This window comes from Stenella coeruleoalba (assembly GCF_951394435.1).
Source record: "Stenella coeruleoalba genome assembly, chromosome: 9".
NCBI classification, from domain to species: Eukaryota; Metazoa; Chordata; class Mammalia; order Artiodactyla; family Delphinidae; genus Stenella; species Stenella coeruleoalba.
This window is the reverse complement of record NC_137155.1, coordinates 48,298,355-48,325,833: the sequence shown is the minus strand read 5'-3', so window position 1 is coordinate 48,325,833 and position 27,479 is coordinate 48,298,355. Positions and strand designations below refer to the sequence as shown.

Here is a 27,479-nt window from a genome sequence, read left to right as displayed (position 1 = left end):
TTTTTACACTGTGTCAAATAAACAGGGAAAAGGAGGAGCATTGGATATTTAAGATTATTTACTGACTGAACTGACCTCTCCCCACAAACCTACTAGCAGGTATTTAGAGTCAAATACTTAGTTTAATCATATTAATGAAGATTATAAGGAAGCTTTAAAACCTCAAGGCTAGTGTGCAGTGCTAGAATTGTTCAGAGAGCATTCAAGAGAAATTGACTATCACAGGAAGTTAAAACAAACAGTTCACTTAGTAGGTTAAGAGCTGAGGGAAGGGTTGGCTAACATTAACTTGACGTGAGTCTAGCAATTCAGGTGTATAAATTTTCTACCTTTTCAGCAGGCAAAAGATGCCAGTGATCAATATTGAGGACCTGACAGAAAAGGACAAATTGAAGATGGAAGTTGACCAGCTCAAGAAAGAAGTGACACTGGAAAGAATGCTGGTAAACTGCTGCTCTGTTTTGAATTTTATTTTTAAACTAGAGATAACTGTAGCACTACCAGGTTAAAAACCATTGAAGGGGAGCAGAATTTGCCACCCCAAAATATGCCTTTTTGGCATATGGATTCTTTTAGGCTGATTATTTTTGAAAAATAGCAGACGCAGGGGAAGCTCTGAAAACCAACTAGAAGTTACCCTTTCCTAAGAGACAGTTACATTTATAAGGGAAATCTCCATTAGTAAGGGTGTCTCCTTCTCTGTGTCAGGAGGAGAAGCATGACTCTAGAAACTCTTATCATGGAGAACACAAGGATTAGATCTGCTTAACAGCCTTACCCTTGTTTGCTGTTGTTAAAAAACAAAATTCAACTGAGTAAATTTGAAGATATAATTGGCTTTATTAAATAATTCATGAATTGGGCAGCATCCCATCTAGCAAGTAGAAAGGCTCACCAAGGAGCTGTACAAAATGGAAGGTTTTTATAGGCACAAAGGGGTGGGACAAGGAAGTCATAAACAAAAGAAAGAATTATTTCAGGCAGGAGCAACTTCCTTTGTGGGAAGAGCAGGGGTCTATCATGCAGATTACCTCACTAGTGCTGATCAGGAAGTTACAGATTGACAGGTTTAAATTCCACTCCTGGGAAAGGCTGAAACTGCAGTTAAGTTAGGTATTAAGTTTTGGTTTGTTGATGTGGAGCTTTGTCCATTTAGGGACTGTTCTTTGTTTTTGCTTTGTTTTGTTTTTTTAATACTGTGCTTTTCCTTTTTTTTTTTTTTTTTTTTCCGAATAAAAAACGTGTATTTGGGGTGTTAAGAATTACAGTTCAGGAGACAGATTTGGGTAAAACGGAAAGAGTGTTCCAGGGAAGAGAAAGAGTCAGGGGCTTACAAAGGCAAAGCCAAGAGGTTGTACTCTGACATAAGGGAGGAAATATTTGTCCTTAAGGGATAGGCTGTCATGAATTATTTTAGGGTAAGGTTCTGGTAATTATCTTAAGCCCGTAACTGGCTCCCCACACCCCTGTCATCTACACCTACCATCTTCTTTGGTCTTTCACTGCAGTGGGATTTAAGATGGTGGCTTGGACTATTTCAGGGAGCTACTCAGTTTTCCTGAGTCTCTCCTTTGTATACAGGAGGTGTACATGTTATTAAACTTCTGTTTGTTTTTCTCCTGTTAATCTTCTTTCTTATTACAGGGTTATCTCAGTCAAGAACCTAGAAGTGTAGAGGAAAAATTATTTTTCCTCTCCCACATCATTCACTGGAGAAACTCAATATAGTTGAAAACAAGTTGTTCAGATAAAATTCATCAGAAATTAAGAAAATTAATAATCATAATTATCTTTTGATTTAGAGTTAAAATCAACAGTTTGGCAGACTATTTTCCATAAGCCAAATCCAGCAGTTAGCCTGTTTTTCTTTGGCCACTAAGCTAAAAATGTTTTAAAATTTTTATAGAGTTGCTTTATTTGTATTTATTTTTTAATTTTTATTTTTACATCCTTATTGGAGTATAATTGCTTTACAATGGTGTGTAAGTCTCTGCTTTATAACGAAGTGAATCAGTTATACATATACATATGTTCCCATATCTCTTCCCTCTTGCATCTCCCTCCCTCCCACCCTCCCTATCCCACCCCTCCAGGCGGTCACAAAGCACCAAGCTGATCTCCCTGTGCTATGCGGCTGCTTCCCACTAGCTATCTACCTTACCTTTGGTAGTTTATATATGTCCATGCCTCTCTCTCACTTTGTCACAGCTTACCCTTCCCCCTCCCCATATCCTCAAGTCTATTCTCTAGTAGGTCTGTGTCTTTATTCCTGTCTTACCTCTAGGTTCTTCATGACATTTTTTTTTCTTAAATTCCATATATATGTGTTAGCATACAGTATTTGTCTTTCTCTTCTGACTTACTTCACTCTGTATGACAGACTCTAGGTCTATCCACCTCATTACAAATAGCTCAATTTCGTTTCTTTTTATGGCTGAGTAATATTCCATTGTATATATGTGCCACATCTTTATCCATTCATCCGATGATGGACACTGTCTTGATTACTGTAGCTTTGTAGTATAGTCTGAAGTCAAGGAGCCTGATTCCTCCAGCTCCATTTTTCTTTCTCAAGATTGCTTTGGCTATTCAGGGTCTTTTGTGATTCCATAAAAATTGTGAAATTTTTGTCCTACTTCTGTGAAAAATGCCATTGGTAGTTTAATAGGGATTGCACTGAATCTGTAGAATGCTTTGGGTAGTGTAGTCATTTTCACAATGTTGATTCTTCCAATCCAAGAACATGGTATATCTCTTCATCTGTCTGTATTATCTCTAATTTCTTTCATCAGTGTCTTATAATTTTCTGCATACAGGTCTTTTGTTTCCTTAGGTAGGTTTGTTCCTAGGTATTTTATTCTTTTGGTTGCAGTGGTAAATGGGAGTGTTTCCTTAATTTCCCTTTCAGATTTTTCATCATTAGTGTATAGGAATGCAAGAGATTTCTGTGCATTAATTTTGTATCCTGCTACTTTACCAAATTCATTGATTAGCTCTAGTAGTTTTCTGGTAGTGTCTTTACGATTCTCTATGTATAGTATCATGTCATCTGCAAACAGTGATAGCTTTACTTCTTTTCCAATTTGGATTCCTTTTATTTTTTTTCCTCTCTGATCGCTGTGGCTAAAAGTTCCAAAACTATGTTGAATAATAGTGGTGAGAGTGGGCAACCTTGTCTTGTTCCTGATCTTAGTGGAAATGATTTCAGTTTTTCACCACTGAGAACGATGTTGGCTGTGGATTTGTCATATATGGCCTTTATGATGTTGAGGTAAGTTCCCTGTATGCCTACATTCTGGAGGGTTTTTTATCATAAATGGGTGTGTAATTTTGTCGAAAGCTTTTTCAGCATCTATTGAGATGATCATATGGTTTTTCTCCTTCAATTTGTAAATATGGTGTATCACACTGATTGATTGGCGTATATTGAAGAATCCTTGCATTCCTGGGATAAACCCCACTTGATCATGCTGTATGATCCTTTTAATATGCTGTTAGATTCTGTTTACTAGTATTTTATTGAGGATTTTTGCATCTATGTTCATCAGTGATATTGGCCTGTAGTTTTCTTTTCTTGTGACATATTTGTTTGGTTTTTGTATCAGGTTGATGGTGGCCTCATAGGATGAGTTTGGGAGTGTTCCTCCCTCTGCTATATTTTGGAAGAGTTTGAGAAGGATAGGTGTTAGCTCTTCTCTAAATGTTTGATAGAATTTGCCTGTGAAGCCATCTGGTCCTGGGCTTTTGTTTGTTAGAAGATTTTTAATCACAGTTTCAATTTCAGTGCTTGTGATTGGTCTGGTTATATTTTCTGTTGCTTCCTGGTTCAGTCCCAGAAGGTTGTGCTTTTCTAAGAATTTGTCCATTTCTTCCAGGTTGTCCATTTTATTGGCATATAGTTGCTTGTAGTAATCTCTCATGATCCTTTGCGTTTCTGCAGTGTCACTTGTTACTTTTCCCTTTTCATTTCTAATTCTGTTGATTTGAGTCTTCTCCCTTTTTTTCTTGATGAGTCTGGCTAATGGTTTCTGAATTTTGTTTATCTTCTCAAAGAACCACCTTTTAGTTTTATTGATCTTTACTATCATTCCTTCATTTCTTTTTCATTTATTTGTGATCTGATCTTTATGATTTCTTTCATTCTGCTAACTTTGAGGTTTTTTGTTCTTCTTTCTCTAATTGCTTTAGGTATAAGGTTAGATTGTTTATTTGAGATGTTTCTTGAGGTAGGCTTGTATTGCTATAACTTCCCTCTTAGAACTGCCTTTGCTGCATCCCACAGGTTTTGGGTCGTGTTTTCATTGTCATTTGTTTCTAGGTATTTTTTGATTTCCTCTTTGATTTCTTCAGTGATCTCTTGGTTATTAAGTAGTGTATTGTTTAGCCTCCATGTGTTTGTATTTTTTACAGATTTTTTCCTGTAATTGATATCTAGTCTCATAGCGTTGTGGTCAGAAAAGATACTTGATACAATTTCAATTTTCTTAAATTTACCAAGGCTTGGTTTGTGACCCAAGACATGATCTATCCTGGAGAATGTTCCATGAGCACTTGAGATGAAAGTGTATTCTGTTGTTTTTGGATGGAATGTCCTATAAATATCAATTAAGTCCATCTTGTTTAATGTATCATTTAAAGCTTGTTTTTCCTTATTTATTTTCATTTTGGATGATCTGTCCATTGGTGAAAGTGGAGTGTTAAAGTCCCCTCCCATGATTATGTTACTGTCGATTTCCCCTTTTATGGCTGTTAGCATTTGCCTTATGTATTGAGGTGCTCCTATGTTGTGTGCATAAATATTTACAATTGTTATATCTTCTTCTTGGATTGATCTCTTGATCATTATGTAATGTCCTTCTTTGTCTCTTGTAATAGTCTTTATTTTAAAGTCTATTTTGTCTGATATAAGAATTGCTACTTCAGCTTTCTTTTGATTTACATTTGCATGGAATATCTTTTTCCATCCCCTCACTTTCAGTCTGTATGTGTCCCTAGGTCTGAAGTGGGTCTCTTGTAGACAGCATATATACCGGTCTTGTTTTTGTATCCATTCAGCCAGTCTGTGTCTTTTGGTTGGAGCATTTAATCCATTTACATTTATGGTAATATTGATATGTATCTTCCTATTACCATTTTCTTAATTTGGGGGTTTTGTTTTTGTAAGTCTTTTCCTTCTCTTGTGTGTCTTGCCTAGAGAAGTTCCTTTAGCATTTGTTGTAAAGCTGGTTGGGTGGTGCTGAATTCCTTTAGGTTTTGCTTGTCTGTAGAGGTTTTAATTTCTCTGTTGAATCTGAATGAGGTCTTTCCTGGGTAGAATAATCTGGTTTGTAGGTTTTTCCCTTTCATCACTTTAAATATGTCCTACCACTCTCTTCTGGCTTGCAGAGTTTCTGCTGAAAGATCAGCTGTTAACCTTATGGGGATTCTCTTGTATGTTATTTGTTGCTTTTCCCTTGCTGCTTTTAATATTTTTTATTTGTGTTTAATTTTTGATACTTTGATTAATACGTGTCTTGGAGTGTTTCTCCTTGGATTTATCCTGTATGGGACTCTCTGTGCTTCCTGGACTTGATTGACTATTTCCTTTCCCATGTTAGGGAAGTTTTCAACTATAATCTCTTCAAATATTTTCTCAGTCCCTTTCTTTTTCTCTTCTTCTTCTGAGACCCCTATTATTCAATTGTTGGTGTATTTAATGTTGTCCAAAAGGTCTCTGAGACTGTCCTCAATTCTTTTCATTCTTTTTTCTTTATTCTGCTGTGTGTTAGTTATTTCCACTATTTTATCTTGCAGGTCAGTTATTCGTTCTTCTGCTTCAGTTATTCTGCTATTGATTCCTTTTAGAGAATTTTTAATCTCATTTATTGTGTTGTTCATCATTGTTTGTTTTCTCTTTAGTTCTTCTAGGTCCTTGTTAAATGTTTCTTGTATTTTCTCCATACTATTTCCAAGATTTTGGATCATCTTTACTATCATTACTCTGAATTCTTTTTCAGGTATACTGCCTATTTCCTCTTCATTTGTTTGGTCTGCTAGGTTTTTACTTTGCTTCTTTATCTGCTGCGTATTTCTCTGTGTTCTCATTTTGCTTAACTTACTGTGTTTGGGGTCTCCTTTTCACAGGCTGCAAGTTCATAGTTCCCATTGTTTTTGTGTCTGCCCCCAGTGGGTAAGGTTGGTTCAGTGGGTTGTGTAGGTTTCCTGGTGAAAGGGACTGGTGCCTGTGTTCTGGTGAATGAGGCTGGATTTTGTCTTTCTGGTGGGCAGGATCGTGTCCAGTGCTGAGTTTGAGGGTGTCTGTGAACTTACTATGATTTTAGGCAGCCTCTCTGCTAATGCGTGGGGATGTGTTCCTGTCTTGCTAGTTGCTTGTCATGGGGTGTCCAGCAGTGGAGCTTTTGGTCGTTGAGTGGAGCTGAGTCTTAGCATTGAGACAGAGATCTCTGGGAGAGCTCTCACGGTTGATATAATGTGGGCCAGGAGGTCTCTGGTTTTCCACTGTCCTGAACTCGGCTCTCCCACCTCAAAGCCTCAGGCCTGACACTCCGCCAGAGCACTAAGACCCTGTCAGCCACACGGCTCAGGGTGAAAAGGGAAAAAAACAAAAGAAAGCAAATAAATGAAGTTATTAAAATTTAAAATTTTTTAAATATTATTAAAATAAAAAAGTAATTTAAAAAAAGAAAAGAGCAAACAAACCAATAAAGAAATCCACCAATGATAACAAGTGCTAAAAACTATACTAAGGTAAACATAAAAATCAGAATCTAGTCAGTCACATACAGCAAACCCCAAGTCTACAGTTCCTCCCAAAGTCCACCTCCTCAATTTTGGGATGATTTGTTATCTATTCAGGTATTCCACAGATGCAGGGTACATCAAGTTGATTGTGGAGATTTAATCCACTGCTCCTGAGGCTGCTGGGAGAGATTTCCCTTTCTCTTTGTTCGCACAGCTCCTGGGGTTCAGCTTTGGATTTCGACCTGCCTCTGTGTATAGGTTGCCTGAGGGCGTCTGTTCTTCACTCAGACAGGACGGGGTTAAAGGAGCAGCTGATTTGGGGTCTCTGGCTCACTCAGGCTGGGGGGAGGGAGGGGTACAGAATGCGGGCCAAGCCTTTGGTGGCAGAGTCTGGCATGATGTTGCACCAGCCTGAGGCCTGCCGTGCGTTCTCCCAGGGAAGTTGTCCCTGGATCCCGGGACCCTGGCAGTGGTGGCTGCACAGGCTCCCGGGAGGGGAGGTGTGGATAGTGACCTGTGCTTGCACACAGGCTTCTTGGTGGCTGCAGTAGCAGCCTTAACATCTCATGCCCGTCTCTGGGGTCTGCACTGATAGCTGTGGCTCGCGCCCATCTCTGGGGCTCGTTTAGGCGGTGCTCTGAATCCCCTCTCCTCACGCACCTCAAAATGGTCTCTTGCCTCCTAGGCAGCTCCAGACATTTTCCCAGACTCCCTCCTGGCTAGCCGTAGTGCACTAGCCCCATTCAGGCTGTGTTCATGCAGCCAACCCCAGTCCTCTCCCTGGGGTCTGACCTCCGAAGCCTGAGCCTCAGCTCCCAGCCCCCGCCCACCCCAGTGGGTGAGCAGACAAGCCTCTCAGGCTGGTGAGTGCTGGTCGGCAGTGATTCTCTATATGGGAATCTCCCTGCTTCGCCCTCCGCACCTCCGTTGCTGTGCTCTCCTTCGCGGCTCTGAAGCTTTCCCCCTCGGCCACCCGCAGTCTCTGCCCACGAAGGGGCTTCCTAGTGTGTGGAAACCTTTCCTCCTTTCGGCTCCCTCCCACTGGTGCAGGCCCTGTTCCTATCCTTTTGTCTCTGTTTATTCTTTTTTCTTTTGCCCTACCCAGGTACATGGGGAGTTTCTTGCCTTTTGGGAAGCCTGAGGTCTTCTGCCAGCGTTCAGTAGGTGTTCTGTAGGAGTTGTTCCACATGTAGATGTATTTCTGATGTGTTTGTGGGGAGGAAGGTGATCTACACGTCTTACTCCTCCGCCATCTTGAAGCGTCCTCCTATAAAGTTGTTTTAAATAAAAGGGAAAGAAAAATAAAATGAAGAATATGAGACATCATATTTTAGCTTAGCAATAAAGTAAAGCAATGTGTATAGGCATTTTGTTTTTACTTTTCTAAATTGATAAGCTTCTCTTTATTTGATATTGTTCAAATACTTTTAGCCAAGACATCCCCTCCAGCACTGTCATGGCCAGTAATGAATGAATACATTCTATTCCTTCTTTGCAAATAAAAATGAGTTCAGGCACAAGAACTCACTGGTTTCTCCTAAAAACATTTGTCAGATCTTAGAAATGGTTACCAAAAGTCCTCTGCCAGTAGAAGGAGGAGAAATGGCAAAGGAATAAAAGTTTCCACCAAACAGTGACTGAAGCTTAGAAAATGTAGATATGTATTTTAGATTTCTTTGTTTTGGGAACATCAGTAGAACAAAAACTCCTTCACAAGTGAGAAGAGTATATTTCATATTTCTTAAAAAAAAGAAAAAAACAAAAACCTCATCAGGCCAAAGCAAAAAAAGAAGCTTGTATTATCTTCATACTTTGCTCAAAACTCTTACTCCCAGTAAAAATTGGAATTTTGACTTCTTTTATGTTTATAGTTGTCTCAAACTTCCCTGTTGCCCTTTCCATACAGGCAAAACATGTAATTTTTAAAAGATAAAATTAAATCTGTAAACAGCACAGAAGCTTGGAACGCACACCAAAAAAGTTTAAATCCTTATGTTTATAATTGGGGGAAAATAAACTTTTGAGGTAAAGGAGGGTTATCTTTTTCTTCTTTATTTGAAACATCCAAAAGCTGTTTTGTTATTTATATACTCAGGATTGTTTTGTAGGCAGTTTGGTTGTCGTCATGTTTACTATTCACTTGTGGCAAGTTCACCTGGGAATTTTTGTTTTGGATAAATATTGCATCCGTCCCCATTTGTCAGGTTTTGGGTTTCCTTTGCCCTATTACTCAATGTGTCTTTGCTCTTGGAAGTCAATTTAATCTAGTATCAGACTGCCAAAACTACACATACATGCTCACACACAGAACTTTCCAAGCCTGAATCCAGAGCTCTGACACAGGATAGCATAGTGTCATCACGGTACGTGTAAGTGGGTATCCTCTGGAACCATATTCCTGGTTCAGATTGGGGCTCTACAACTTACTTCCTTTGTAATACTCACTTAAATGAGCTAACTCATCTGTGCCAGTTTCTTCTTCTATAAAATGGGAATAGTAACAATATGTAATTATTATTACTTTAAAAATTATTATTTATATCTATGAACCAGACCGATTCTTAATGTGCCTCAACCTACTTTGCTGTTAAGGCAGCATTATTGTCAGAGTAAGACAACTCTTTGCATCAGTTTCTACAGCTGAAAGATTTGCAATGACTATAAGCAAATATAAGAGGCAAAAACTAAAAGCAATCTTTATAGTAATAGCTACCATTTGATTGACTATCTCTGTATGCCAGGTACTTAATGCAATCTGTGTTGCTTCTCATATTTCATAGATGAAGTAACTATACCTTAGATAAACTATTTTAACTAAGGACACACAGCTGGTAAGTGGGCAGAGTCAAAATCAAACCTGGGATGGCCTGAATCCAATGCCCGTGCTCTTTCTACCATGCCATGTAATCCTGTATTAAACTATATATACTTATAATAAGGCTCCATGAAATAATTTTGAAGCACATCCACCCACATAGGATTTTAGGTAGTCTGTTCCTCAGGATCCTCAGATCCTAGCCAGGCACTGTCAAAACTAACCCCTCACTGAGTCCTGTTCCTGACAACTGGTTGGGGCCCAAAGAGCTGGTGTTTGGAAGACAGGGGAAGAAGTGAATCTAAATCTCAAGTTTGAATTTTGAGGGGAAAAAAGTGAATCTAAAGTATTGCATATTTCAAACGTGTGCATAGACTCCAAGTATCGTCCTGTGAAGGAGCCACCTGAACGATGTCCTGCCCCCGATTAGAAATGATCTGTTCTAATATGTAGATAATGAGTTTGCAGAGTCTAAGTAATCTTAAGTCTTCTGTCTAATGTTGCTTAGAACTTTCATGCAAAAATGGTGTGAAGATTTTATTAAAACAAAACAATAAATTCCTTAGGTAACTTACAGAATGGTCACTTCATGGACTGCCAAAAATGAAGCAGTTTTGTGTTAATGTCATGAAGAATAAATTAAGTGAAAACAAAACAAGTTGACCATTAAAAGAAATGAATAATTTGGTCCCATGTGTGTATATGCATGTGTATACACACACACACACACACGCACACATACTCATACTTACACGTGTATAGAACTTTGCCTCTCTCTAAACAGTATGTTACATGGTACATTAACAAGGCTCTGGCTGAGTCCATTAAAATACTAAAGCCTGATTTTTCACAGGGTCATTACTGTAATGGAGCAGATGACTAAGGAGCAAGCTCATAAGCAAAACGAATGATCTAGTTTAGCCAGTATTTATTTACTGAGCACCAACTAAATGCAGGCTCTGTTCTAGATGCCTGGGATACATGTGAACGAATCAGCCAAAGGTCCCTTTGGAGCTCACCTTCAAGTTTACAATCATGATCAATCATTGTAGACCAGCTTAAAATAAAATTACATGTGTATACTTCTGAGAATCCAGGAGTGGTGATAAACCTGGAATTTAACAATTATTCATTCCCTTCCACCTTCACAGGTCATATTTTTGGAATGAAGTCAACGATTTAATCAATGCTCACTCTGGTAACGTTCTTGACTTGTGCTGTCAGCTGTGTTCTGATCCCTGGACCCTGTCTCCTCTAAAGAAGCTGGAGGCAGCATGCGCTGAGAGCCCTTAGCTGGAGTATGGCGGCTGGTTAGCCTTTGCCCAGAGATATCCACAAGGACAGGGCAGGGAGCAGCTATTTCTTCTTCTCTCGTAGAAAGTACAAATGCATTGGCAGAAAGCAGAATCACATTAAAAAGATAGAACACACACAAAAATTATTATTATAAATGCATTCTTGGATTCTGCAGTATTCTCTATTAAGCCAAATGAGTCATCTCTTTCTTTTTTTCCTTTAAGGTGTCCAAATGTTGTGAAGAAGTAAGGGATTATGTTGAAGAAAGATCTGGGGAGGATCCATTAGTAAAGGGTATCCCAGAGGACAAAAATCCCTTCAAGGAGCTCAAAGGAGGCTGTGTGATTTCATAAAAAAAAATTTTTTTAATTCCATGGAATATCTTGAGCTTTAATGACATACTGTTTGGTCATATGTAATAATACTATTAAGCATGTACATGAATTTTAAAATTATAAATATGAGCATTTAATAAAATTTGGACTGTGATAATGCATAAGTCTACGCTTTTCTTAAAGTACTTAGCACAGGGTTTAACACATAATTGACAACAAATATTGACTGACCCATTTCTTTAACAATAATATGTTTTATAAATGAGTCTATATTATTCCGGATGCCAGCATATAGTTAATGTTTTATGTTTCTCCATTACCCTTTCAGCACTCTTAATTTCATGGTTAGACTTGTATTTTCCCCAACCTTTCACTTACTTAGAGAATTAAGAAATCTATTCTTTTGATTCACGGAAAACCTATCTTGGCAGAATGTATGCTGTGAAGAGTTTTGTTGTTGATGTTCTGTTTTTTGTTTCCCTCTTTCAACCCCCAGTCAGCAGCAGTGGTTGTAACATAACCTCTTTCTGCATTCTTACCAATTCTGCTTGTCACCAGTGACATGACTTTTTCCCAGAATGCCAGTTGGATTAAGGGTTCAGTCTGTGGTCATGGAGCATGGTGGATTTAAGCAGCACTCAAATAAAGGTCATGAGAAGCCAGAAAGGTCTGGCTCTGGCACTTTACTGCCTGCCTGACTTTGGATAAATTACTTAATCTCAGTTTCTTCTACTGTAGGATAGGGATAATAATGATCCAACCCCCTTTTTCATGGTGGTTAAATATTATACTAGGGTAACTACAGCACTTAGCATATTGTCTGACATGTAGTAAGACCCAATAAGTGTTAACTAGTATTATTACTGGGAACAGAACTAGACAAAATACTTAGAATCCTTTAAGATGCATGCTATTCCATCCCCTCCCCATGAAGACTCACCAGTATAGTCCTTTTTTTCTGCAGCAGTGATAGAATAGAATTTTTTCTGCAGATGATAGAATAATAACCATCACCTGCATCACCTTCCTAATCAGTTTCCTCCCGGCATCTTAACTCTGTTTTCATAAGCCAAATTTCACTACCTTTGTGCTAATGACTAAGAGATAACTTGCTTACGCTTCTGTAACAAATGACAAGTGTAAACTACCCCAACTCGGAAACTATTTTTGTTGTTAGTGTCTCTTTGTTGCTGTCCCACATTTACAGTGCTGTTTTTGGATACATTAGTAATCAGAATACTCACAAATGCTAATTGATTGTCATCCTTTTAAAAACAAGGTAAGGGCTTCCCTGGTGGCTCGGTGGTTGAGAGTCCGCCTGCCGATGCGGGGGACACGGGTTTGTGCCCCGGTCTGGGAAGATCCCACATGCCGCGGAGCAGCTGGGCCCGTGAGCCATGGCCGCTGAGCCTGCGCGTCCGGAGACTGTGCTCCGCAACGGGAGAGGCCACAACAGTGAGAGGCCCCGCGTACCGCAAAAAAAAAAAAAAAACAAAAAAAACCAAAAAACAAGATAAACGTTATCTATGATTGGGCCTGGAAGGGAATCTAAAGGTCGTCTCAGGTTTGGCTCCTAGCACAGTGCCCTCCTACTCTGAGTAAATGTTCAGCCAAGATCTGTTGACACTTGTCCAACCCCTTCATCTTGGAGTGGAGAAAATCGAGGATCAGAGAAATGAATTGGCAAATTTCTCAGGGCCAAATTCTGGATCTCTGGATGAATCGCTAGCAACACACTCCAACACATATCAAACTGTTACTGAGTCTAAGCGCATACTGCTTGCCGCACGACAGGCCAATAATCAAGAGATGAATGCTTCGGGAAACAACTCTATTCAGAAAGCAATAAACAACTCTATTCAGAAAGCCAGCAAACTAAAAAAGATGATGGGCTTGTGTCCCAAAGAACCATCTTGCCTGAGTTAGAATTCTGGCTTCTTTTATACTAAAAGGGGAGGGAGTAAAGTCAAACCTTTCCTGGTTCCCATCAGCCTCTGGAGGGGATGTATTCATTTCTTCTTCCCTGCCATCGTTCATAGGTGGGCCTGGTCAGAATGTTTCCTGTGAGCTAAACAAAGGTATTTTAGCTAAATGCATATTACCTAGGAGGCAGGGTTCACAAATATGGGCCATTATGTATAATTTAAGCTTATAGGCAATATCCCTTTAGTGATTAACTTGTAATAGAATACAAAAGATTCTTCCCTATTACAAAACATGCTTTGTGTATTAAGGAATTCCAAGATAAACTACAGGAGTCTCGTCTTTTTTCCTCAGGAGAAGCTTTTTTACCCTGTGTAAAATTACAAAAACCCTCTCCACCCTTACCCCCAGCACTCCCTATCTCCCTTTCCCACTCTAATTTTCCTCCATAATACCCACCACCTTCTAGCATCCTATATGTTTTATCTGTTTGTTTAATTGTTGTCTGTCTCTAGGAGCTTTTTCCATGTGCCATTTAATGTTTATTAAGTGTTCAATATATCTTTTTTTTCTGATTAAAAAAATATGAAGTCTTGGCTTTGGCATTTAGTAACAGGTATAGTCCTAACAACATCTCTACCTTTCATCTAACAACTGGAAATAGATTTGGGAGCCAGAAGATGCTACATTAAAACCCTGACTCATCCACTTTATAGCTGAGACCTTCAGATAAGTAATTTCAACACTTGAACTTTGTAAAATGGATTAAGGTGGATCCTTATGTGACTATATAAAATCATTTAGATAGGAGATAAACATATAGAAAAAAAGTAATAAATGTCTTCTATTATTATAAAACCTTTAGACTTCCTGTAGTCAACAGACTTAACTATTAAATAATCCCTGACGTGCCACCTCATTTTCTCACCTGGATTTAGTCATACTGAGCTCTCCACCCGAAATGTCCCTCCACTCCATCTCATTTCAGCCTTTTGAAATCCTACCCTTCTTCTGAGGCTGACTAAAAACTATCTCAGTCTCTCATTCCATTCCCAGCATATATCTCTTAAGTCATTTAACATTGCTTTCTCTTACTCTAATTTATATGGTTGTCTTAGTATCAATGCTATACTGTAAATTTCCCAAGTCAGAAACTGTTCATCTTTGAAACTGCCATATCAACTAATAAATTGTCTCTACAATTTAATTAACTTAATAAGTGTTCAATTAAAAGCAGGCAAGGGAGGTATTTTTTATATTGGATAACTCAGAATTCTTATTGGCTTAACTAATGATTAAATCAACCATAGGGTAAAATTCCTGTTGCTTAAAAATACAGATTGTCAGCAGAAATTTGAATAAGATCAAAATTATAGGAAAGATGGTCCAGGAAGAAGGTAATAAAATCAGAATGTCCCTCAGCCTACACAGCTACAACTGGCAGTCAGTGACTGTGGGTTTTTTTCAGAAGTTGTTATTCCAGGGCCACCAGTGTACATATAGGTGAGTTTAAACTTTAGCAAGAAAAAAAAAAAAAAAACGCTCACTGTTATTTTAATTTGGATTGATTTGATTTTTGCCCAATTTCAAAACAAGGCTAATTTGAAACTTCCTAAATTCTTAAAAGAATGTATTGCCACAAGGAAGACAGTAAACTGAGTAATGAAAAAGACCAATTATATGCAGTAGAAATTAAACTCTTATATGGACAGAATTGGTAAATCATTTTGATACGATGAATTGTAAGTAATTGTTAATGAAAATTGGAGCATCAGACCTGGTCATCTTGTGATTTCCTATTATTTTTATCTGGAAAAGGAATCTTATAATAAATTGAATGAATATCAAATGAACCGAGTGCATCAAATGTGGGTTAAATATTTCCCTTAAAGAAACAATCATTTTCATGGCCTAAACAGTCACCATTTACTTTATAAATTTTAGAAGAGCAGAATTTGGGAGGTAACCTAGTTTTATTTATACTACAGAACAGAGGCAGAAGGATCTATGTCTTGAAAAACTCACAAGATAAAACCAGAACCCTGCTTTTTTGAGCTCATGTTATATTAAATCAACTCCAATAAAATTAACCTCAACATTTGCTTATAGACTTTTCTTTACATGGATTTTTAACAGCATACTTAATACATTAGAAAAATAGTCAAAGAGCTTTCCCTTTCTTTACATGCCAAGGTAAATATGTCATAGTCTTTGCTCTTTTATACTTTAAAAGTGAAAATAACCACATGGTTGATTTTTTTTTTTAATTTAGCAGATTCTTTAAAACATTTGTCAAGAGACAGTGGGCTAATAAAGGTTCATTTCTGATTACATCTGTCATCTTCACTGCAGAATGGTTTCTACACATGCCATTTTGTAAAGTAACTTCATTAGAGGTAATATGTACAATATAAGTAAAAAGTTAACACAATTGGATACAACTAATAATGGATTTTAACATTTGTTTATCCAAAATATTTTGCTGATGAAATATGTCTTCGAGAATACACGAGAAATTGCTTACCATGGTTGCCCCGTAGGAGGTGAAGTAGTGCTTAGGAGTAGGGAGCTATGTACTCTTGTATTTTGTTTTTTTGTTTTTTAAAGAAAAAAGTACCCATCATTTTACCATTTAAAACCAAACAACAGCAAAATGTTTTTCAGTGCCATGTGATCATGAGATGTCAGCATTTCCCAACTCAGTTTAATCAATTTACTTAATATGATATTATTAGCATGTGAATTATTTGATAAGAATAAATTTTTTAAATTATTAAATTTTAATTTAAAATTTAATTAAATTTTAAAATTTAAATTTAAAATTAAAATAAATTTTTAAAATTAAATTTTAATTTAAAATTTAAAATTTTTAAAATTATACTAATATGTATTTCATTTCTAATTTAAGTCTCATAATACTGTGGAAGAAGTTAAAGAACCATTTAAAGAACCATTATGGATTTATAAATATCACTGCATGCAACTAGATGATTTCACAGGGAAGAAATTTCAAGGCCAAAATAACTCTATTCTTATGATTTGGAACAGACAAACATTAATTTACTTAACCAACTTATTTAATTTGGGTGCTGAACTTATTTAATTCAGGCCACATTAACTTACTTTCACTAACTTATTTAAGCTAGTTTTAACCAACCTTTTAAATTTAAGCAATGGGGAAATTAAAAAAAAAAAAAATCAGTTCTGGAAACAGATGTGAGCTTTTTGTGTTGGCTCACTGCTTGCTAACAGGGAAAGCTCCTGCAGCTGATCCAAGTTTTTTGAGCCTGGGAGATCCTGGAATGTGTGGTATTTCAAATACAGAAAATGAAGCTCCTAAATATTTTTCTTTGTGAAAGTGATGTGTCAGATGTAGATACATAAATATAATTAGAAATGAAATTCACCTTAGCTAATTCACCCCTCCCCTACCCCATGACATATCTCACAAACTAGAAAACCAAAATCCAGGAAGAAATAAGTGACTTTTCTAGTGATGGCCAGTGGCAGAGCAGGGACTGCAACCCATCAAGGGGCTCATTGTTCTTTTCATTCTAATATATTTATTGAGGATAAGTGGGTGGAGCCCGGTGAGGAATTATGAGCAAACAAAAACCTCTGCTTACAAAACGGAATGGCTATGGTGTCTAAGGCCAAATACCCTGAAATATTCAGTTACTGCCTCTACTCAACTTGAATTTGACTCTATAGGCAGGAGGTAATCTCTGGGGAGAAAGGAATATGTATCTGACTGCTTGGGATACTTTATTTTTTCTTCCTACATGCTTTATTTTTCTTCTAGACTTTTGAGCATCATTAACAACGTTTTAGATAGTCAAAGGGAAACCTTGTATTGCATGCAAACGTTTGTCACATCAGACATTGTTCCTGGCTTCACAAAGTAGCAGCTAGATGCATGTTGCTTTCCAGAAAGTGGAGTAACCAATACTAAGCGAATCCACTGCAAACATCCAGGAAGATGCTTGAGCCAGGAATTCAAAACCCTCGGTGTCAAGTGTCACCCAAACCTTGACAGATGGGGAATGGAGAAATACTTTCTGGTAAGAACTTCAAGATTTCTGCTTCTGTCTTTTCTAGGATCATCTGCTTATACTTCGAACATTACAAAACATTCCCCTGCAGAAAGAATAAAACTCTATTGTTGAGGATGACAATTTATTAATGTCAGAAAATGGCTGTGCGAGTTATAAACAATATTCACATCCCGATGCCTTTTTTATTCCAAAATTTGTTAATCCGCTTCAGGCATTTAACAGACTGGGTGTGTATACATCAACAGATGCGATGGGCGTTTCTGTGATTACAGCTCAGTTTCATTTTCCTCTTGGGCCTTTTCTTAAGCGTCCACATTTCCCACAGTAAACATGTATGTAGCTGGAGGAAAGTTACATGCTGTATATTTTTGAAACTCTTGGAGAAGTGAAGGGCCGTTATTTCCTGCCGGCTAGTGTCCTCCTTTTCTTGCTTCACAAACAAAACCCGGATGTGACTTGGGGGGAAAAAAATGGAACAAAAGTAAAACTTTTGTTGTTTCTGCAGGAAAGTGGGCTCGCTCAACTCCAACCCTTTGGCCCCAGCCCAGGCCGGTCTCCCGCGGGCGTGGCAGGGTCGGGAGCAGGGGCGGGCCCGGCCAGCATCCCCGCGGGAGACCGCACAGCGCAGCGCGCAGCCTCTCTGCGTCCTTGGGCCCCCTCGCAAATTCAACCCTCCCCGGGCTCCCGGGGGCAGGCCTCCTGGGGTTGTGGAGATCTGAGAAAAAGAGCAGGGGTTTTAAGATCCTGGGACGCTAGGCAGGGCTGGCGTGAGGGGAAGTCGTCGGGGCGCTGGGGGAGGCTGTCACCTCTTGCGCTGGCCGGGTGCGCAGGCAACGTAGTTAGTTCGGGACGCGCCCTGGTTTGCGGCACGTCCAGCCGCCCCACTTCCACAGCTGTCCCTGCGCCCAGTCTGGGGCGAAAATGCCGGCCCTTCACATCGAAGATTTGCCAGAAAAGGAAAAGCTGAAGATGGAAGTTGAGCAACTTCGCAAAGAAGTCAAGTTGCAGAGACAACAGGTAAGTTGGATGTCCCAGAATATTTCCTTCTCTGAAATGAACCAAAGTCAGCTTTTCCTAGTTTGTTGCAGTAAAACAGTTTTTGGCTCGGGGGGGGGGGGGGGTGGGGGGTGGGGGGCGGGGGTTGGGGTTTTGTTTTGGGTTTTTGTTTTTGTTTTTTTTTCCTTTTTTCTGCAGCTTCTTTTGAAGAAGGGCTTTGGTGGTGCTTGGGAACTGCCAGCTGATGTGGGGAAATCACAGGAGGTAAAGGAGAGAGCAAGGATCTCATGAGTAATTTTAAAGCCAAATGTTTGAGAATGAGGGGAACAGACAAGAAATTCTGCCTGCTGTTAGTTGGTTTTAAAAACTACTCAAGCTGTAGGGAAAAGGCAGATGGCTACTTAGTTCCTTGATCTTTTTCATAATGGGAAAGAACAGTATTTAAAGGGTTTTTTAAAAAAATCACAATGTAAGTCTTGAATTACCTAGTTTTGAGTTTCATCAGGGCTCTCTAGGAAGTGTGTGATGAACAGTCCACTGGGGCTTGGGAGCAAAACATTACAGTATCTATCTTTATTTATTTGTAAATCTCATCCCTTTATAATTTCCACTTTATGTTTTGTAAGTATGTGCAATGAACTCATACCTATACAGTAGTATCTGTATTTATTTATGAACAAATAATTATACTGCATACAAAAGTTCTTTTTTGTGATCATGATTAGAAATTTTAGAGACCACTGAAGTGGATTACAAATTCTGTTAGAACATATGTCCCAGTGTTCAGAAGTCTCCACTGAAATTTGTTGGAGACTTTGTAATTTTTACTTTAAGTTTTTACTGGGAGTACAGGCCTTCGTTTCTTCCCTTTTTCCTCAATCAGGCAACCTGTAGTCCAGGAATAGGTTTTTGGATAGATAATTTTTTAAGGGAAAAATAGTCCTTTCTCCCCAACAAGAAACATAGTCCCTTCTCCCCAGCAAGAAAATTTAAACTGATTTTATTTCTCTATGGTCTAATACTAGAAAAAGGTAAGGAAAAAATGGAAAGGAAGTAGGTATGGTTAATACGTTCACTTACCTTCCTGCTCTAGTTATGGTAAATCTGTTCATAACAAGAGTCTTGTTACTCAGAAGGCACATTTTGAGTGATGTTTGGAATGTGCAGGCTTTTTTGTGTTTTACTCTTTATACATTTCTTTTCTCAAATTTAATCTGTAACTTCCAAATCCCTAGTCTTCCAGGATTTTGAAGTTCACAGTCCTTTTTGTACATGTTGAAAGTTTCTGTGGCTTATTAATACTGCTGTGTTTAAAGGCAAAACCAAAGTTCCAGGACCCAGTGCATAGGATTGTTTCTTGAAACTTTAAGGGATCCATTTTGTGGATGGCAAAGCCCACAGCTGGGCATCTGTCGATCACTTAGATTTTTTTCACGCATTGAACCTCAGAGGTTACAAATTAAACAGAGTTGCATATATTGAAGTTGAAATATCTTAATATTTGGTATCACTATGCAGAACTTATAGGGAAAAAAAGAGACAAGTGTCTTCCAGTTATCAAGCTTCAAATTAGAAATTGGGCAGGGGCCTGGATGCAGCTGACTGTGTGGAAGTTAAAGGTATCCTTCATTAGCCTTTCCTCCCTGCCAGCTCCCTCCACTCCTTAGGACACACCCTGCTGGATTGGCTTTTCAGTTCCAGAAACCCCAAGTCTGTGCCAGAGGGAGAGAAAGCTTCAGGGATAACCTTAGAGGGTAGAGGGAGAGGCATCTACGTCCTAATAATAAGATTCCAGCATTTTATTATGCACTTTGAATTATAGAGTCTTAGTGCTAGAAAAACATTATGGCTCTTAGAGATCATTCAACCCACTCACTTTTAAGGATTAAAAAACCTGAATCCTGAGGAGGCTAACCAGCCTTTTATTTAAGACCCCAGAAATAATGATAGAGCTGTTATGAAAACACTAAAACACATATCTTCTTGATGCCCAGTCCACTATTCTGTCAATAAATTGTTCACTTCTGAGCCGTGTACTCTGCTCAGGCCAAGGATACAAAATACACAGTCTGAATTCTGGCTCTAGCTAGTTGTTGTTCAAACATATCCTCTTGACTGTGGAAGGAAATGCATCAGAGAAGTCATTATTCACTTCCGGAGGTTACACATCTTTTTGGAAACCTAATGAAGAAGCCTCTCTAAGAACAGATACAATTTGGGGAAACATGAGTCTTATCCACAAATTTCTCTGTGGCCACAGAGCCCAGCTTATGGACACTTACATCATCACCTCTGAGAATTCACTTAAAATGCCCGCACAATGAATGTCAGCAGTGATTGACAGCAAATGTTACCTGAGAGAACGAACGGTACTTGTAAAGATTTGTAAAGATTTTATTTTGCCACATTTTAACTGTATCACCTAGGCCTCCACCCTGACGTGCCAAGAATCTTTGAGGTGTGGGAGTAAAACACTAAATTTTTTATTAAAAAAAATTTTTAATTGTGGTATAATAGACATGAAACATTATGTTAATTTTAGACATATAACATAGTGATTTGATATGTGTATATATTGCAAATTGATATATTTTTGGCTAGTTTAGAATCTCATCTTTTAATAATTTCTAGTTTATATTTTATGATTATACATGATGTATTAACACAGTAGTAACTGCACTTAGTTATAAGTAAATAATTATTTACATTTTGGGATACATATGCAAACATTTTTTAGTGATCAACATTAAAACGGTTTGAAGATTTCTAATCTAGATTACAAAATCAATGGGAACATTTGCCTAGTTTTAAGAGGACTCCACTGGAATTTTCTGGAACTTCTCTAATTTTTACTTCTAATTTCTTACTACTAATGCAGGCCTTCATGAAGACAGTAATCCTTTTTTTTTTTCTTTCTTGTTTATTCCCCTCCCTTTTTTAAAAATCAGTCTTACAAACTGTCTCTTTTGAATGGAGTTTTTGAAGACACTATTCAATCCTTCCTCCATTCAAAAAAGTTTAAACTACTTATATAAACACAAGCCTCAGATAAGCCTACTAAGCCTCCGATAAGTCTTTTCTTATGGTCAATTCTGAGCAGAAACATGGGGTGGGGATGGGGGTGACTTTTGGACAACATTAGCCTCTCCGGAGTCAGACTTTCTTCAATGCTTCTATCATTTTATGAAATTGCAGAACCTGGCACATACCCAGTAAGTGAGACTTTTTGCAGGTCACACCCCCAAACATTTGGGGAGTATCTACTATTGCATCTGTTCATTAGCGTGCAAAATTGAAAGTGGAGTATGTTTCAGTTCCTAAAATATGGTGGACACGTCATAATTGTATTTCAGCAGAGGAAGGAAATCATGAGGCATAGTGGATAGAAAATGCTGGTGGTAATTTTTTTCTTTTAGCAGCTTTATTGGAGTATAATTGCTTTACAACGGTGTGTTAGTTTCTGCTGTATAACAAAGTGAATCAGCTATACATATACATATATCCCCATATCTCCTCCCTCTTGTGTCTTCCTCCCACCCTCCCTATCCCACCCCTCTAGGTGGTCACAAAGCACCGAGCTGATCTCCCTGTGCTATGAGGCTGCTTCCCACTAGCTATCTATTTTACATTTGGTAGTGTATATATGTCCATGCCACTCTCTCACTTGGTCCCAGTTTACCCTTCCCCCTCCCCGTGTCCTCAAGTCCATTTGGAGGTAATTTTTTTAATACAGTGACTTTCAAACTTTTTTGACCCTGACCATAGTAAGAAATATATTTTACTTAGACTGTATCATTCATATATATTATATAGGCTCTGTGCTGTACTCTAATATTTTTATTCTATTCTATTTCATTTAAAAACTTCTGGTTGTACCCAATTATATTAATTTCACTGAAGGGTGGTGACAAAGTTTGAACAATCCTGACCTGATTCATTCTTTCTTTCCTTTCTTTTTCTCCTTAAGGTGTCTAAATGTTCTGAAGAAATAAAGAACTATATTGAAGAACGTTCTGGAGAAGATCCTCTGGTGAAAGGAATTCCAGAAGACAAGAATCCCTTTAAAGAAAAAGGCAGCTGCATTATTTCATAAATAACTCTGGGGAGAAACTTCCTCCTCAGTGGAAGAAGTAGTTTGTTGTAGTTTTCTGAAATAAAACCGACATGCCTTTTAAAGAAGGAACAACAAAATTTAAAGGAGACTTTCTTAAGTGCTCACAGAGATATGGTTTTGTCTGAAAGCTATGTGCTTCTCATCTTGCGCACTACACACCCCTTTTAAGAGGACAGAGAGTATCAAATGTACGATTATGGGAATAAGGACATCACTTGTGCATGACTCACCTCTTTCAGTATATTGCTTGATGCCTCAAATAAAGTTTTATCTCTGGAAAATGAGTGTGGGTGATTTAAGAAGGCTGTTGTTTTGGGGGATTTTTTGTTTGTTTGTTTGTTTTGCATTACCTTTTATACTTCTCCCATAACCTTTTGGGTGTTTGGGACCTGTAGCTAAAGATTAGGTGGTTTGATAAATCAGGTCTCAGATCCAGCTCTCTCTGCTTCAAATCTCAGGAGGTTTACAGCACTGAGTTCTGACTCCTGGAGTGTTTTCATCTAACATTAACTATTAGGGAACTGAGTGAGCAGAGTTCCTAAAGTTGATGGAGTCAGATTATTTGAGTCAGGAACCAGGCCAAGCCACGTCTACACTAGCACTTCCCGGTTTATGTCATACAGATTTTGTTCAGAGTGTTTCTACGATAGTGGCCTGGAGAAAGGGAGTGGGCTGGGAATCAGGAGGACCCCCTGGGGGCCAGCGCTGGTCTGTCCTCCCGCAGGGAGCCGCATCTCCAACGTGATTGCCAGGCCTTGGCGTGGCGACCCTCCAGTTCTGTGGCATTGGGCACTGGCACAGATGCTTAGCTCTGCGCCTGTGCCTACCAGCCTCTTCCAGCAGGCCCGGGCCAAGCTCGCCTCCTTTCTTTCTCCAAAGGGACAAATTAACCTTTTGCCACTTTCTAAAATTAGCTTGCCTTATTTCTCATTGCTTCGTTGGAATTCTTCATGTATTCTGGCCACTCATCCTTTGCAGGTGAAAGGTGTTGTGAATACTTTCTCCCGATTCACAGCTTAACTTTTCACCATGGGATCCTAGCTACAGAAGTTTTAGCCTGAGGATGCAGCACGCCAAAGTATATGGCCTGGCCCCAAAGATATCTCGGAAAAGCTGTGGACCAAGATTGTAAGGGTTCTGCTGGGTGTGTAGGTGTGGGACGTATGGTCAGGCCACTCAAGATGGCTGTTCCCTTGCTCTGTGTACATCCGCTGCCAGACCAGGGCCTGCTTCACCTACATCCTATGCAGGGTACTGACTGACCTTCCTATGCCCTTGCCCCAGGCCCCAGCTGGTGATTGTTATCAGCAAAGGGGTTGTGAGGGGCGTGCACCTCTACTGGTTTCCCTGGTAACTAATGAGCCGGCCTGACGTCAATTCCCCTATAACTGGTAACCTCTCCCAGCACACCCTCCACCGGCCCCTCCCCACACGCCCTTCCCCGGAGCGAAGACTGCCGTCGCGTCGCGTCCTGCCTGCAGTCCGCAGTATCCGGTGAGGTGTCACTCCAGGACCGTGCTTCAGACATGTAAGCTCCCCCGTTCTTTAAACCATTGATGTCTCTGTTGCTGGGAAAAAACAAACAAAAAAACCAACAACAAAGTATATGGCCTGCTCAAGTCTTTCATGAAGGCACCGGCAGCACGACCTCAAAGAAAAGGACCTTTCTTCCTTCCTTTGAGCATTTTTCCCCTCTCGCTCTGTTTTTTTGGATGCAGATTGCGCCAGGTTAAAGTGAAAAGAAAGACGAGCAAAACCGTGACAGGTTAGCTCCAGCTGAAATGGGTTTAGTTACTAACTTGCCCTGCAATTTTCAGTGTGGCATGGAAGCCCAGGTTTCTCCTCAAGGAGGCCTTTTCTCCTGCTTATATGCATAGGTGTACCTTATTAAACCAGAGAGGTGCCCGTGACCTCTAGTAGCTTCCTAAAGTATATCAGCATCCTGCTTCCGAAATTACCTTCCTTCCCCTCTCAGAGAAGGAACAAGATACCCCAGGCCTTTGAAAGAGCAGGTTATAGCAAACCAAGAGCTGGAACGATTTCCTTCAGTTTCCTGCGTTTTTTCCAAGTGTTGACGTCAATTGGGATTACTGGGAGCCCAGGGATAATTTTATCCCAAAGCATGATCAACTCCATGGTAGAGTTTAAAAAAGTAAAGATATTTTTTCCAACAACCATAGTACAATTAGTATTGGGGATGTATTGCTACTATTAGTTATTTAACATTTAAGGTGGCATGGGATTAGTACCTTGGTGCTTGAAAAGTTTTACTTTAATGAGCTGTTTCATTTCTTTCAAGTCATAAGGTTTTCTTCGGTTGTATAGGGAAGCAAACATCTGGTATTCTGGTTATTGGGAAGGTAGGTCAAATCATTTGTTTCCTTCAGGGAGGGCCAAGTCAGCACCTGTATCCCCTCACTTCTTGAGAGTTGTGGATTACAAGGCTGATCCTGAATTTCTATGAGTCACATTCACCTATTCAGTCATGTATGCCTCCAAGTCCTAACGTTTGCTTTTCATGTACTTTCAACTGTATGACAAATTAGTCAGCCCACTTCAGTTTTTTTCCTTAATAAATATCCAATCTCACAGATGTTTCTACTAAATCTAATTATGTTTTTTTCTCACTGTTTCATCATAGTAAATCAGCAAACCTGTAGAATTGTAATAAAATCCTCTTGATTTTAGAGTGTTCAGCTGCTAAAAATGTATTAGCTTACATTAGGAAGAAAATGAAAAAATATGGTAACCGTGTATTTGGATATATTGTAAAAGTAACCTTCAAGTAAGTGGGAATTTGTTAAGTAGAATTTAAATCATGGGTTTAACTTCTTCCCACATATCTAGTTCTGTAATCATTCAGTATCTGATTAAATCGTTACTGTGCTTTGTGCTTTGAGACTTAGATTCTATGAACTCATTAGCAAAATTGGTTTTTCTGTTTCTAGGCAGAATTAACAATATGAAGCTTACCCATACTTGGTATTTCAAGACAATTTGTTTTGTATATTGGTTGCAAACTGGTATCTCATTATTTCTAAATTTGCACTTCCTTGATTTCCTGTGATTTTTGCAGTCAGATTTTCATGTACCTGTTGACCATCTTCACCTATTTCACTCTCTCAACACCCCACCTCTAGCAACCACCAGTTTCCTGTATCAATGAGTTTGCTTTTCTTTTCTTTTCCTTTTTTTTTTTTAGATTCCACATATACGTGAGATCATATGGTATTTATCTTTGTCTGTCTGACTTATATCACTAAACATAATACCCTCAAGGTCCATCCATGTTGTTACATGGTAAAATTTCTTTCCTTTGATATGGCTGAATATTAATTTCATTGTATATCTATAACACAATTTCTTCATCCATTCATCCATCAGTGGACACTTAGATTGTTTCCATATCTTGCCTATGGTAAATAATGATGCAATGAACACAGGAATGCATATATTTTTAGAAGCTTATGTTTTCATTTTCTTTGGATAAATACCCAGAAGTGGAATTGCTGGATCGTATGGAAATTCTATTTTAAATTTTTGATGAAGCTCTGTACTGTTTGCACCAATTTACATTCCCACCAACAGTGCACAAGGGTCCCTTTTTCTGCACATCCTCGCCAACACTGTTGTTGCTGGTCTTTTTGATAATAGCCATTCTAACAGGTGTAGGTGATCTATCAGTGTGGTTTTGATTTGCATTTGCCTGATGATTAGTCATGTTGAGCACATTATATTATACCTATTTGCATCTGCTTTTATTTGTTTAAATAAACTTTGGACGTTTGTACAGGGAACTAATAAAAATTGCTACGTGTTAGGGCGCATGTTGGGTACAGTCAGGTGGGAAAGGATGAGATGGAGATTTCTCATTGTATATTTGTGTATAAAGTTTTGATTTGGGGATCTTGCAAATATATTATCTAGTTTAAAAATAAAAGTAATTTAAAAGTAGAGCAAAATTCATATTTCTATGTATAGCCTTTTGAAAGTAAGTATATTTGGGTATTAATATCATATGAATCAGTAATAAGTTTGTATAGTTTACAGGATATGACTAATCATCATAGAGTTTGATCTGTTAAGCTTATCCCACCAAGTAAGACAAATATATTGAGTCAGTAGTAGTTATACTCCACCTATATCTCTTCTAATTGAGTCTTAGAAGGATGATGATCAATGAGAAGTAAGCCCCTATTTCTATTAGAACAGTCTAGGAGAGCAGGGACCAGTGAGAAGATATCTTTGATTTAATAGAAGGAGCGGGAAGATCACAGAAGGAAAGTGCTGGGGGCCCTCTCCTGTTAGGGTGAAACCTCATACCGTACTCTGTGCCTTGAGCTGTCCTAACCAGGGAAGACCAGGGCATCCTCAGCACCTTTTCCAGTCAAGCTACACTCAGTCTGAAGGGAGGAATCCACAGACCATTAAAAACCATTCACTGACACTGGGAGAATGTAGAGCCTCACTGATGTCATTGCTTCCTTTTCCTTTTGGCTCACGCACGCATTAAATGATGACCTCTTTTTCTTTGAACAAGGAATAAAATCTAATATTAAAGAGTACATAATTTCATTGAACATGAAAATGGACAGGGAGGGATTAAAATAGGTGGCTTATAAATTTCAGAAATTGGCTCCAAAGTTATTGTGCAAAAGTTACACTTAAAATGAAGGAAATAGATCCTTGTAAAATTCTACAGTCATGAAAAATAATCCGTATTAACAAATATGTAAAGGTATGTATGCATTTATTTATTCAACAACAAAAATATTTGGAGCTCCCTCTATGTACAGGGCACTGGTTTAGGCCTAAAGGGTACAGTATTGAATTGGATAAAACCCTTAGGATCATGGAATTTAATTTACAGAAATTATACTTACTCAGATATAGGTGGAAATTACAGAGTATATTATGATCTCTAAGGATAAACAGGAAAGTATGTTTTGTATTTTTCAGTGGTGATGCTGATGATGGCATGATGATGATTACATTTAAATGATTATTATTATTAATTAATTAATTATTTATTTTTGGCTGTGTTGGATCTTCGTTGCTTTGTGTGGGCTTTCTCTAGTTACGGCGAGCTGGGACTGCTCTTCATTGTGGGGTGCAGTCTTCTCACTACAGTGGCTTCTCTTGTTTCAGGGCACGGGCTCTAGACACGCAGGCTTCAGTAGTTGTGGCATGCGGGGGCTCAGTAG

The 27,479-nt window shown here is 38.6% G+C and overlaps 2 protein-coding genes and 1 long non-coding RNA gene across 3 annotated transcripts in view; all 3 read left to right on the top strand.

Annotated features, from left to right (window-relative positions):
- Positions 1 to 341: 341 nt before the first annotated feature.
- On the top strand, positions 342 to 11,330 carry GNGT1 (G protein subunit gamma transducin 1). The gene is made up of 2 exons (XM_079932302.1): positions 342 to 443; positions 11,077 to 11,330. The coding sequence occupies exons 1-2, from the start codon at positions 348 to 350 to the stop codon at positions 11,203 to 11,205; spliced, it is 225 nt and encodes a 74-aa protein (XP_079788428.1). The 5' UTR covers positions 342 to 347; the 3' UTR covers positions 11,206 to 11,330.
- A 6,310-nt stretch (positions 11,331 to 17,640) lies between these two features.
- GNG11 (G protein subunit gamma 11) lies at positions 17,641 to 22,576 on the top strand. The gene is made up of 2 exons (XM_079931917.1): positions 17,641 to 18,182; positions 22,129 to 22,576. Exons 1-2 carry the CDS (start codon positions 18,087 to 18,089, stop codon positions 22,252 to 22,254), a joined length of 222 nt encoding a protein of 73 aa, XP_079788043.1. The 5' UTR covers positions 17,641 to 18,086; the 3' UTR covers positions 22,255 to 22,576.
- A 1,001-nt stretch (positions 22,577 to 23,577) lies between these two features.
- The window catches only part of LOC307191707, a 56,478-nt gene continuing 52,576 nt past the window's right edge, over positions 23,578 to 27,479 (top strand). Inside the window, exon 1 of the long non-coding RNA XR_013829829.1 lies at positions 23,578 to 23,803. This is a non-coding gene — a long non-coding RNA (uncharacterized lncRNA). The remainder of the gene's footprint in view (positions 23,804 to 27,479) is intronic.